Here is a 13,519-nt window from a genome sequence, read left to right on the forward strand (position 1 = left end):
GCTGTTTCTTGAAGCTGTTGGGGTGTCTTGTCTAGAGAGTTCTGTGGCTCCTCTTTTACCACTGTTGTGTTGGACTCCAGGTGTGTATTTGCTTGAGGGAGAGGGGAGGGGGGGTTATGCTGCCCATTCCCAAAGTTTTATTGGTTAATAAAATTCTGATATGATATTCGAGAGAGGAAGCAACGGGATTGGAAATACCTTCTTTATAAGGGAAGAATAAAAGGATTGTATGGTTTTTAGTTGGATTTCTGATTTTCAGACAAAATGACAGGACAGTCCAAATTTCTCAACCTGGTGGCTTCAGGGGAACTGAATGAGGAAGTGGCGCTTCTCCATAAATGTACAGGAGCTCTGTCAGCAGAGGTGGAGGCATGTTCTAGCTGGGAGCTTTGCATATACCTGATGAAAGCATTATGGGCATGAACTGACTGGAAAAACCCCACTCTGTGGCCTTTACAAAAGGAACAGGAAGGTGCCTTTCATAGGCAAAGCTGCTTCCCCCCCCCCCCCACAGAGGCCCCAGGATCAAGCGGCTTTGTCGGTACAGAGCTGACACAGCTAATTCTCCCCACTGGCTTTATTAGAAAATAGCATTTCCAAAAAATAAGGATTCGTGAAAGAGGTAAATTCCTAATAAATCTACCCTCTCCTATCTTTTGCTATAGCTGGGAAGAGGTTGACAGTAAAAGGGCATCCACCGATTGTTGCTTCTCAATTACATTTATGTTTGATTAAATTATGATTGATGTTCCTGGGAGAATGGGAAGGAAGTTTACCAAATTATGGGGGGGGGGAATAGGACGAGGAAAAACAATGGGATTTTCTGGGGAACTCTGTTTTTCTTACAGTGAACGGAAATCAGTTCAGAAAGGATAAAAAGAAACTCCCAAGAGAATTACTTCACAGAGTATATAGCCAATGGAATTAATTGCTATCCAGTTCTCTTGCTCATGTCACTTTAAGAGGGATTGGCTTTTGATCAATGTTTATTACAAGCTCTTTAATTAGAAGTATGACAAAGAAGGGCAATCTTGGCCTACCTTGCAATAACAAATGTACTGTACTGTATTGTGATAAGAACTCATTTTTTCCATCCTGATTGTTTAAAGTGTTTTAGGTATGTTTGTGTGGGGACTGTGTGCAAGGACAGAGTTAGGTGTGTTTCCTACCAGTCATTTGTGGTCAACATAGAGTAAACATTTTGTGCTGTATCTGTGCTTGGTTTTAAGTTTGGTGCTCTGAAGGTGATTTGGTAAAACCTAGATGAGGACAATGCTGCATTGTGAGGCTTGGCTTTGACATACAACAACAAGCACAAAGGAATGATCGACATTTGCAGTCATGGACTTTTCCTCCAATGCCTAAGTTCCCTAAATAATTACTCTCAACTTCAGTTGAAATTTTCTTAATATATTTAATTCTACATCTTGGGCACTGTATGAAATTATGTGGATTAAGACTCACATTTGCATGAATATTAAGATAAAAAAGTTCATCTAGGAGAACACACTCCCTATCATATGCAAGATCTGAAACAAGATTCAGATGAATGCTTGTTAACCATTTTTTTTTTTTTTAGTTTAGGACATCATTCAGACACAGCCCAAGACTGACTTCTGTCTGTCTCTCTCTCTCTCTCTCTCTATCTGTCTCTGTCTCTGTGTTAAGACTATACATGGTTTGAAGAACTGCTTTGGAATTTTCTGTCTTTTTTCAGGCTTTCACTGCTGAATCAGACCAAGGATTTATCTTTGATATCCTATTTCTCATAATGCATTACAAGAAAATGATGGAGAGATTATGAGAAGACAGGAAAATTTCATGCGTTAATTATAATTGATAGTTGTTGACAGCTTAATTTTCCAGGAATATGTTCTGTTACAGCCATCTAACTTGTTTGTTGTGAATTCTGTGATCTTACATGAAGAGGAGCTTTCATTTTGTCTGAATCTTCCACTACTTAGCTTGATACTGGATCCTGTATCTATTTCTCTGTTGACCATAATGCTCAGGATAACTTTTCAATGCATTACACATGCACACCCTTTATTATAAGGGTGTGCATTTGTAATGTATTGAAAAGTTAATGCATTAAAAAACTTTGAAAAAAATGAAATAAAATTAAGTAAAAAAGTGAAAAACCTTTTTTTTAAAGATTTATGCATTTGACAGATGCCATTTTTTTAATATCACTCCCTGAAGTATAGGACATTCTATTAAGAGTCGTTTACTGCTTAACAATTTATTTCCTGCTATAAATCATAACCAAAATGCAGAATTCTGTTTAGAGGAACACCTTGAGCTTTCTGAGAAACACTGTACTCTTAAGAATGACCATGGGATCCTGGTTCTTCAAGGAGCGTGGATTTCTTCCTCAAGGCATGGGAAAGCTTAATTCTTACCTGTTCCAGAAAACAGTTGCCAAGTATAAACCATTTGAAGAGTAAAAGGTAGGGGTTCATGGGAACAAAGAATGCCTAAGAGAAAGATTCAGGTTACGAGTAACAATTTTTCAAGGGAAGGGCCTCTGAAAGGGTTTAAAGTTACAGAATTGCAGGATAATAGATTTGGAAGGCACCTTGGAGGTCTTCTAGTCCAACCCCTTGTTCGAGCAAGAAAACCTATACCATGTCAGAAATGTTGTCCAATCTTTTCTTTAAAAATACTACAACTTCTGGAGGCAAGCTGTTCCACTGATTAATTGTTCTGACTATTAGGAAATTTCTCCTTAATTCTGGATTGGATCTTTCCTTGATTAGTTTCCATCCATTGTTTCTTGTCCCGACTTCAGGTGCTTTGGGGAATAGGTCGACCCCATCTTCCTTGTGGCAGCCCCTGAGATATTGAAACAGTGTTATCATGTAACCTCTAGTCCTTCTTTTCATTAAACTAGACTTACCCAAGTTGATTCTTCATAATCCCAATAGGACTTGATTGTTTTCAGCTCTAGGTCCCAGTTGCTAAAAAATAATATATATACAGTATGTTTCAACTTTTTCATTGCTCCTGGCTTATTCTTGTTTAAGAAATCTTGCTCTTGGAGAGACTCTAGGCTCTTATTAGGATATTTCATCTCTTGTTTGAATTTTATGAAAGAACTTTGGCCTGGCTTCTAATCCTGCTGGGAATTACTGCCTTTCTTTATTACAACATATTGATCTGCTTGTTCAAGAGACAAATGACATCTTGGTCTGACATTTTCTGCTAACTCTATTTCCTTTCCAAGGTCTACATTGTCTTCTATTCCATTTCCATAGCCCACCATTTCTTCAGGTTTTATCCTATGGTCTATAAACAATATGGTTGACTTGCTTTACGACAAACTTTTAAGACATTTCTCATGAATGTTTCAAGATCAGAAACCACCGTTGGCTACAATATCTATTTGAATCTGCTTTTGGTTTCAGAAATGATTGGTTGCTATGAATCATGACTTCCTTCCACCCTCCAGCAAAACTTGCAAGTACAATTTATGTGTGCAAATTCAGAGAACTGTGAAATCATAACATCATAGCCTGATGGCAGGCAGTTAAGTATAGGACTGGCTGGAGCATCAAAAGCATAGGTAGGAAAAGGCAAGAGTTCCCACTGAGAAAGCAGCCCATGGTAATAAACAACCAAGTGACCTAGATAAGTTTTATAGAGCTTTGGGGCATGACATCAGGTCCCCTACCCATAGCTCAAGCAATACCCGATAACTCTTTTGTCAGACGTGTTCTCACAACGAAGCTTTCATCTTCTTCAGAGGTCATTGAAGAAGCTACTTGCATTCATCTTTTGCTGTTCTGCGGTTCAAATTGAGATGTTTTCCCTCTATTCCTCACACAAGTCTTGTCACCTAAATGACTCACTGACAAAGTGGTCAATGATGCAGTTTGGGGCTAGGTTCTGCTCAGTTCCTTGAGATAAAATAAGTCTTTATTGAAGGCTAGCAGTTTAGTTATTATAATGTGTATCCAGAGAAGGCAGGAAGTGATAATGTGAGGTATATGAAATTAGACAAGCTATTATAGGAACAAAGAAGTTGCTGTTATGACTTGCTTTGTAGCTAGACTTGGCATTAGACCCAAGGAATGTGCAAATAGGCATGCCAAATTATGATATCCGCTGAAAACTCCTGATAACTTCAACTTTTCCAGCTCTGAGGACCAGTAGTGACGGCAGCGGGTGGGGGGAGAGAATGGTTTCACACAAGTACCTGCCACTTGTGCAAATGGAGCTTCACGTGTTCTTCCACTGCTTGCGCAGCCTAGTTCCCAGTGGGCACCAGACCTGTACCAGTCCACAAACCAGGGTTAGGAATCCCTGACTTGGAGGACCTTCTGATATGCACAGCCTTTTTCCCTAAAAACCCAACCCAGGGGCCAGCTAACATCCTTTCTGGAAACATTCGTTCATTCAAATTGGCCGTTTCTTAACTGTTAGCAATGCTTCTTCTAAAAAACTTCACTTGTTCTGGGAAGAAATATTAAATCTGGAAATTTAAGACGTTAGTCCTATGTATACTCACAAGTACAATTTTTGTTTGCCTCTGGTTATATTCTTGGTTTCTTTTCCTTTTGCCTTCAGAAGTTGTGAATGCTCCAACACTGGAAATTTTTAAAAAGAGATTGGACAACCATTTGTCTGAAATGCTATAGGGTTTCCTGCCTAAGCAGGGGGTTGGACTAGAAGACCTCCAAAGTCCCTTCCAACTCTGTTATTCTATTCTATTCTATTCTATTCTATTCTATTCTATTCTATTCTATTCTATTCTATTCTATTCTAAGCTTTTTATTCTCTTTATTCTGTTATTTGTTTTTTTTATACCTTACAATAAAGGTAGTAATAATATTCTTGGTGTTGGCTTCCTGGTCTGGATTATGTGAAATTTTGACAACACTGCAGAGTTGTTGTTGTTTTTCTGTTTTAAGAAATACTATACAATTTTGATATGTGCACAGACTTACTGGAGAGTCAAGGTTGCGATGGAAACTATGCACCAACATTTTAGCACACCGTGTTTTCCCCTATATCATTATTTAGCTTTCTGTGTGTGGGCCTTATCAACATTTTCATGACTGACTGGAATTTCCACATTTGCTCAAATGTTGAGACACAAAGGTCAAGAAACTTAATTTGCTGATTCATGAAGATATTACTCATGCAACTGATTCAAAATATTTATTCATTTAAAGAGAAAGCATACAGATTCCAGTCTGAATCCACAGACATTATCCATGGTACAGCACTGTGAGCATTGTTAATTATATATTTTCAAGAGCTGTGTTTGTATTTCAGCAGCATTTCAAACAGTACAAATCAGTGGTGTTTCGCCTTTTGATTAGCATTAAGACGACATAATTCTGCATACCGTATTTTCATAGCTGAATCTTAATAAGCCCACTTCTATTAACCAAATTATCATTATAAAAATATTAAATGTCCACTTCATTTCTGATACTACAATTTGTCCATTCTAGGTAGCTCAAATAGCCTATCATAATCAATGAGGTATAAATAGTGATAGGTGAGAGATATGTATGACTGTTGTTCTTTAAAGAGCCTGCCTACAGAGACTGTAAAATTAGCCTACTATACTGAACTAGAATTTATTGTAAGTGGACAACTGGTCTATTGCAATCTTAATTTCAGGCTTACATATAGCTCGATAAGGGTTTTCAGACCAGGCTAAAAAGAAAATTAGATACTAGATTTCTGTTGCAGAGAAACCTAAAACCATATTATTAAGGTATTCTCATTCAAAGTCTGTATTTGTCAACCCCGTAATATAGATCAGGCCAAGAAACAAATTTCATGGAAGTATGAAGCTACTTTTATTAAGATGGACTATTGCAACAGAATCTTACAAGTTTGATTATGCTTGACTCCCCCCCCCCCTTTTTTTTTTTACAGCCATATGAATCAGGGCGTTGTCTATGAGAGAGATGGGAGTTAAGAAGTTTGATATGTAAATAAATAAATAACATTGGAAATACTGAGGATACTTTTGAAAAATAGAATCAGAAGTTAATAACCACAATGTCAACAGTGATATTGCCTTCTATAAATAGACTGTGTCCAAAAGATGTTTTGGAAAAAATGACAGAAAAAAGTTTTATCTGTTAAATCAGAGACAGAATTGTCATAGAAAGTGGATCTAAAAATGGCTGGTAGCAAGAATAACATGGAAAAAAATGTTTCATTGGACATGCAAAAGAAACCAGTTGATGCTTTAAAAATTGAAAGGGGATTACAAATAATAAACAAGAGAGTGACCTAGATAATTCTTTTGTATTGAACGTACAAAAAAGGTTTGCTGAACCTTGGATAAATCTTGTGAGAAGGGGTAAAAAAGAAATGAAAAAAGTCGAATTCTATGGCATCACTTGAATGAATGAAAGGATTAAGACTGTTAGAAATAAAAGGAACAAATATGACATTTGTTTATCTGATCAAGGTTAAAATAATTTGTTATTTCTGGCAACCTTAAAGAATTTGCTGACATTAGTACTGACTTGACAATGCTTTGCAAATTTGTTTATAGATAAGAGATGAGACATGGATGAAAAGATCTTTGGTTGCAAATTAAGAAGTGAAAAGTCACTAAAATTGTTTATATTTGTGATGAATGTTGAAAGCCACATATATATGTATTTCTTTTTTTCTTCATTGTACTCTTACTTTTCTTTCTTTTTTCTATTTTCAACATTTCTTTCTTCTCCTTTGCACTTTCTTTCTTTTAGTTTGCATTAGCTTTTATTACTGCAATTATAGTCGTCAATAACAATATTATATTTTATTATTACATTCTGCGAGAATATTAACATCATCAACATCAACATCTGCTTATCCCAGATCCTTGGGAAGGGCTAGATAAGTAAATAAAAATGCCAAATCCAGTCTGAACATATAATAAACCATAATAACAAACAAATGTGCAGTTTCTAGCTGAGGTTTCCAACAACTCCAAATAACCCAAAAACTTATGTGGGTCAGATGGAACGACTATGATAGTGAAGAAAGAATTTCTAACCAAACTAATTAAATGTAGTGATTGATAATTGTGGGTTCATTATCAGCTTAAAGCTCATGATCGACCAAGAGTATCTGATAGATCCTCTTTTGACTCCAGACTTTGTGGTCTGATTCTATTTAGGTTTTTTAGACCAATCAAAAAGGTGCTGCCCCATATCAGAGCAAGTCAGGGGGCTGACTGGACCAAAAAGCAGAATAGCTCCAAACTTCTGTATGAGGGGCACCCTGCCCGTTGGGTGCACCAAATGAAGGTTGCTGCCCAACTAGCTGAAAAAAAATCCCATATTGAGGCAGGAGTAAGGTTTTTCAGAGGCAGCCCAGTTGACATTTTTTGCAAACGCTTCCTTTAACAACAGACCCTTGCTGAGTCATTTGAATTTTATGATGTGGTGTTTTTCCATCACTTTCTGGACTGATCTGTGTTAATGCACAAAAGTTACTCTAGTTCCTTTCTGTCTGTAGGGATACTTACCCGGTCAATGGAGTCTCTGTGCAAGATAACAAGAACCAAAAGCAGAAACCAAAAGCATACCATAAAGTTCACATCCTGAGAAAAGCAGTAATGCAACAAATTGGACAAAGGGAAACCTTTTTTACCCCTTTCCCTCTTCCTCAAAGGCTCTAAAGCTGTTTAATATCCCTTGCTTTATTGGAAGTTCTCTTACGTTTTGCTAGTAAAAAAATATTAATCAAAATTTCAGTTCTCAAAAAGCTGCAGCTGCACTATCATCTACGAGTTGTCCAAATAGCCTTCTTTTCCTAGTCTTTGCTAAAGGCTGCTGCTCTCGTCAGGGCATCTTATACCTGGCACTCAATTCGCCAAGATTTTCTTTGGCCACCTGGTCTATGTCAATGTTAAAGACAATTGTTTTGGTATACAGCTTGTACCAGAATCATGCAGATTTAAAAATGAACAATGTTCTACCAAATCTAAACTTTGTCAACTTCTTAAACTTAGATTCAACTTTAGCAATCCCAATTAGATCTACTAATAATAGTAATACAATAAAAAAAATTTAAATTCCTCCATTGGACATGCATTGTACACATATTCAGTGTATATATATTTCAAACATTGGACTAGATGACCTTCAAGGTCCTTTCCCATTGTATCATTCTGTATTGGTCAGGACTCTTTGGGGCAACATCTGGCAAGGAGAAGACCAGCCTAGCATTATCCATTCACCAGTAAATGAGGAACTACTCCACGTGACTGTCCTCTTCTTCCCACCCCAGTCCATTTCTTTACATTGTGTCTCTTAGTGCTTGCCTCAGCACTTCTCTTTTCTTACACCTTACAGTTTTAAATACAGCATTTACATTAGCAAATCATAACTATTGCATATTGCGTCCTTGATGTCCACTTTTTCTACTTCTGTTATATCCAGTCCTTCTGTTGCAGTTGCATATCTACTGAAAAGTAAGGCCACTTAAATTCCCGAGGGCATAGCATTCTTCCCCTGAAAGGAGATTTCTTCAAGATCTTTTACATTCAAGAGAGCCCAATACAGATAGTTCTTGACTTACAACCACAACTGAGCCCAAAGTTTATGTTGCTACGTGAGACATTTGTGAAGTGAGTTTTGCCCCTTTTTGTGAATCATTAGTAACATGGTTGTTAAGAGAATCTGGCTTCCCCATTGACTTTGCTTATCAGTTGTTTGCAAAAGAGGATCACATGATCCCAGGACACTGCAACAGTCATAGATATGAACCAGTTGCCAAGCATCCAAATTTTGATTACATAAGACCATGGGGATGCTGCAACGGTCATAAGTATGAAAAATGGTCATAAGTCCCTCTTTTCAGTGCCATTGCAATTTTGAACAGTCATTAAATGCTAAGAAAAGTGGTAAATAATCCTGGGTTCAGTCCCTTGTCACTGGTGAACAGAAAAGGCAAAGAAATGCCCTGAATGTTTCTCTTTTCATGCAGATGCCCTCAACATGACTGAACTGGCCTGAACTGTTTGTGTCTGGAGAAATCCTGGAAGGGTTCCTTGGAGCAGGACGCTATCTTTTTACTGCAAGCTTCCCCTCAGGAATCACTGAAGCTATTCAGTAAGCCAAACCAATAAAATGCAAAGCAGACCTTTAGGAAAACCTAGGTTAACTAAGATCATCTACTTACCAAATGCAAAGGTATTATTGCAGCTCTTTTGGTAATTACAGTGTTTGGTTTCCTGTTATTGTTATGTTGAGATATAACAATTACAGAAAATAAAACACCAAACTGGCGTTCAGCAACATTCTTTATGTTGCTAAAGAATGGCAACATAAATTACATTTATATATAAAATTAATGTGTGCCAGTTTGGTGTAACAGTTAAAGATGCTGAATATAGAAGCTGGGACACTGTAGGTTCTAGACCTGCCTTCAACACAAAAGTCCTGGTGATTTGGGGCCAGACATTCTCTGTGTAGTTCTAGAAAGAAAGTGTTGGCAAGCCACTTCTGAAAGCAATTCAGTACAGTACAGGATTGTGTAAGTTAAAACAGGAATGGGTCAGAGAAAGGTAATTCAGAAATCACGGCCAGCATCCAACTGTGATTTACTAGTGCTTCATCTAATTATTGCACAGTTATTAAAAGTTCACAAGTCCTGCCAGAATAAAGGTAGCTATACTTACATGTGCCCATGTACACATGGATCATGGACAATCAATGAAACATGTTTAGGCTGTCTTAATTCTTGGATTTTCCTCCAGATGTGCTTTCCAAGCATTTCTTCTTCAGATGTTCCAAGATCATCATAGCAAAGGCTCTGTTTTTTAAAATCCAGGTTTTTTTTTAATCTAAAGATTTTCCTGAATAAATAGAATGATGTGTGTACAGGAGGGTCATTTTAGATATTTGGACCCCAAGCTTACCTCCTTGACAGATAAAGCTTGACTTAGCAGCTTGAGGCACATATTGCTGATCACATTATTTTGCCACCTGACATAGAAAAATCACAAAAATATCTCTTTAAATGCCAAAGACTAAAAGTGTCGCTATAATAAAACAAAACAAGATAAATTTCAGTCCTGTTATGATGCTCAAGCTATGCTGCCGAGGCAATGCTTCTCAATACCAAACATTATGTGTAAGAGAAAATTATACAATTTTTTTGTCGTTTTGCACACACTTCTCCTTTTACATTATTGTGAAATCCAGGAGTAACCAAAAAGAGATCACTGTTACGGCTTCCTTTCTTTCCACTCTTTTCTCTGATACTGAACTCTAGGGCATGTGGTGACTTCTCCTCAGTTTTTATCGTTTGTGAAGATCTTGCACTGCTTCTGATCTGAAGATAACTCTTGACAGAACAGACTTTTAAATGGGATCACAAGATTCAGGTAGATTACATCAAATTGTACTCATTTTTTCAGTGATAAAAATTATATTATCTGTTCCTGTTGTGATTTTTTAAAATTCATATTCATTTCTTCCATAGGAACTTATTTGATTTATGTTTTTATTTAGAAGAAGGAAAATATAAATGAGTGCATTTTTAGAATGGTTTCTAAAAAAAAAGTTTACATTTTCATGCTTCATCTAGTTTTCTGTTCTTTCAGTTGATTTATACCAGGTAGCTTTACAGGCTGCAATCTTTATACAGTTGCTGTGAATAAGCCTCATTTAATTCAATGGAAGTTAATTCTGGGTATATATGCTGCATATAGGATTTACTTTACTGAGATCTGCAAAGCCCATTTTTTAATGTAATTCGGTTGCTTTTCAATGTCTGCCTATTACCCAGCTGTTAAAATCATCAAAGCATGCTAAGAAAATGAACAAACATGAAATGTAACAATAAAATTGTGAAAGAATTTCTGCCTAACAAATAACAGAGTTTTATAAAGGTCCCATAACATTGAATCAGGGTATAATTATGCATTTTTCAATACTGTAACCACATGAGTTGCAGAAACAGAGTTTAAGTTCTTTGGAGGCGATTACATACTGAAATCTGAAATCTGTGATCCTGAGGACATTCTATGTTTTTAATCAGCAGTGGTGGGTGCTGGCCAATACCACTTGGTTTGGATATTACCAATGTTGATTTAAAAAGGATACTTACAGAAGAGAAGAAGCAACCACGATGTCTCAAAGCAGATTATTTCTGCTCTTTTCTTGGATTCCATTCCAGTGTGTTTCCTTTGTTTCTTAACAGAAGAAAAGAGGATCACACACTCAAAACTTCCTTTGCTGAATTACAGGCTGGAGGAGATAGATTGCCTCCTTTTCCTTCTGCCAAAACTCCATGCCTTTCATACAAGTCCAATGCTTCACTCTGGAGAGATGGGAAGTTGCACCACTTGAACTGTTGTTTAAGAGTCACAGATCAGTTAAACCAATGTAGCACCTCCAAATGTTGCAGCACCATGACTAGGTTTACCCATCTTCTTAGGACATACTCGGTTAATGCAACAGTTTTAACATGATGTATATTTTCACTCTCAAACCAGCAGATGGCAGTAGAAGGACTTCTCTTTTTAATCTTTGAAATTCCAAGCTAAGGAACCAAACTGAACCATTAAGTGTTGCTCAGAACTTCTCACCCTGGCAGTGATTTCAACCCCAAAAAATTATGTATATCCAACAATTACACTGAAAAACCTAGTGGTGATCTCAAATAAGTATGAGGATAAGTCTGTGCTCATAGATCTCATAGCCACAAGATTGAGCTGCAGTCAACTAGCTCTCTTCACCCCCTGAAAGAGGACTAAAGGCTCTGGTTCCAATCCATCAAAGGGAGGGAGGCGGTCTTTCCTCACTTACCCAGCCTGAAGGGACTCCAAGTCTTGTCAGAACAATATAAAGACTATATGGTATAGCACTGTCTTACTCCAACTTTTTCCAGTCTTCTCTGGTTTGTTTTGTGGGACAGAAGGAAGAGGTTCTGCAAACTGTAGTCTGGAGTCAAGGCCAAGGCTACTGTCAAGGACTAGAGAATAATACTTGTGTTACCAAGCCATTTTTGGTATGCTGCAGACAAGGCTAACAAAGTTATAGCATGACCATCAGCTGGGAGACTCAGGATGCTGAGCTCTTCAGCTGAGTTTCTTCTTGTTTGGGGACCCTAAATGGGCCAGAAGCCGCCCTGGAGAGGTGGCACTGAAGGAAGGTACTTCCAGGGACCTAGGAGAGACAGCGGTCTCTCCGATCGGTCCAGGAGAAGCCTCCCAGAAACCAACAGAAGAAAGGCTAGCTAACTCCTTGTCTAGCCTTAGCTGTAAGCAAATGAAAGTCAAGAAGCTATACCTAAACTGATTGTAAACAGTGTGTTTGAAGCTGGGTAAGAACTAATTTTCTCTATCCTACTTATTTTCCTGGAAAAAAAAAGAATTCCCAAGAAGCAAAAAAACCTCTGAGAGTGGAAAAAGGGGAGGGATTCTCCCCCCCTTTTTTGGCTATTGGAAGTGGCGAATTTAACTCTTTAAGGAGAAAAAGAAAACTGAAAAATGATCCAACACTGACACCTGGTGGATGAGGAGCTAAAAACTTTTATTTGTGGGTTTTAAAATCTTAAAATACAGCTGTTCAGAGAAAGTGATATTTACAGAAACAATGGATGTTTTACAAGAGGAAATATATGATATGCTGCAATCCATTCAAAGGACAATGATCTTAAACCATAAAGAAATACAAAACAACTTTGAAAGTATAAGTCAACTTATCTCCAATTTCAGCTCACTTCAAAAAAATCCTCAGGAGAACACAGCAGAGATGATGGAATATAAATCAGAGGGAAAAGGCTTAAAGATGGACTTTTACAAAATTAAGTATGACTTAATTCAAGTGGAAGGAAAGACAATTTATACTTCAACATCATAAAACAAATTGGAAGACAAGAGAAGGGATTCTAATGGAAAAAAGAGTGCAAGTGCGCAGGACAGAGATATTGATTTACTTTCTACATCTACAGGAACACCTATGATCGTATGGGAAAACCTTTGGATCCAGCAAAGTATATTGATCAAGAAAGATTCAGGGCAAAGAAAAGAGATTAAGAAGAAAGATAATGGGACATATCAGAGAGAATATTTAAAAAAGAAACATGTGTTTGAATATGTTAAAGAAATTGAAAAAATTTGAAGCACACCATTCTAAGAGGGATGAAATGTTTTAGATACTTAAATGTGATTGAATTCAAGAAAAGTACATGTGTGTGTGTGTGTGTGTGTGTGTGTATGTGTGTGAATTAGAGTTAAGGGACTAACTTAGATTTATTTGAATAGAATGTCTAAAAATTAACTATATTCTTAACTATGATTAAAAAGAATAAGAAATTCGAGAAAATAAATACAATTAATCTAGGAGGGATATATATTCTAAGTACTATATTATTTCTTATGTTTTGTTATTATTGCTTTCCTCTCTTCTTTTTCATTTTCTTTTTTTTAAAGAAAAGAAATGTATTAATATGATGATGATTGTTTAAGAATATTGGAACACTTTAAGAAGGATGAAATATTTTAGATATTTAAAGGTGACTGAACTCAAGAAAAATATATATA

General features: G+C 36.8%; 1 protein-coding gene across 1 annotated transcript in view; it reads left to right on the forward strand.

The window, feature by feature from the left end:
- Positions 1-8,954: 8,954 nt before the first annotated feature.
- Positions 8,955-13,519, forward strand: part of SLC11A1 (solute carrier family 11 member 1) — a 34,487-nt gene continuing 29,922 nt past the window's right edge. The window contains exons 1-2 of the mRNA XM_039343212.1: positions 8,955-9,077; positions 10,243-10,354. Of these exons, the coding sequence (XP_039199146.1) occupies positions 10,336-10,354 (19 nt within the window). The 5' untranslated portion in view covers positions 8,955-9,077; positions 10,243-10,335. The remainder of the gene's footprint in view (positions 9,078-10,242; positions 10,355-13,519) is intronic.

Source organism: Crotalus tigris, unplaced genomic scaffold, assembly GCF_016545835.1.
Source record: "Crotalus tigris isolate CLP2741 ecotype Arizona unplaced genomic scaffold, ASM1654583v1 scf7180000017834.3080900, whole genome shotgun sequence".
In the NCBI taxonomy this organism is placed as follows: Eukaryota; Metazoa; Chordata; class Lepidosauria; order Squamata; family Viperidae; genus Crotalus; species Crotalus tigris.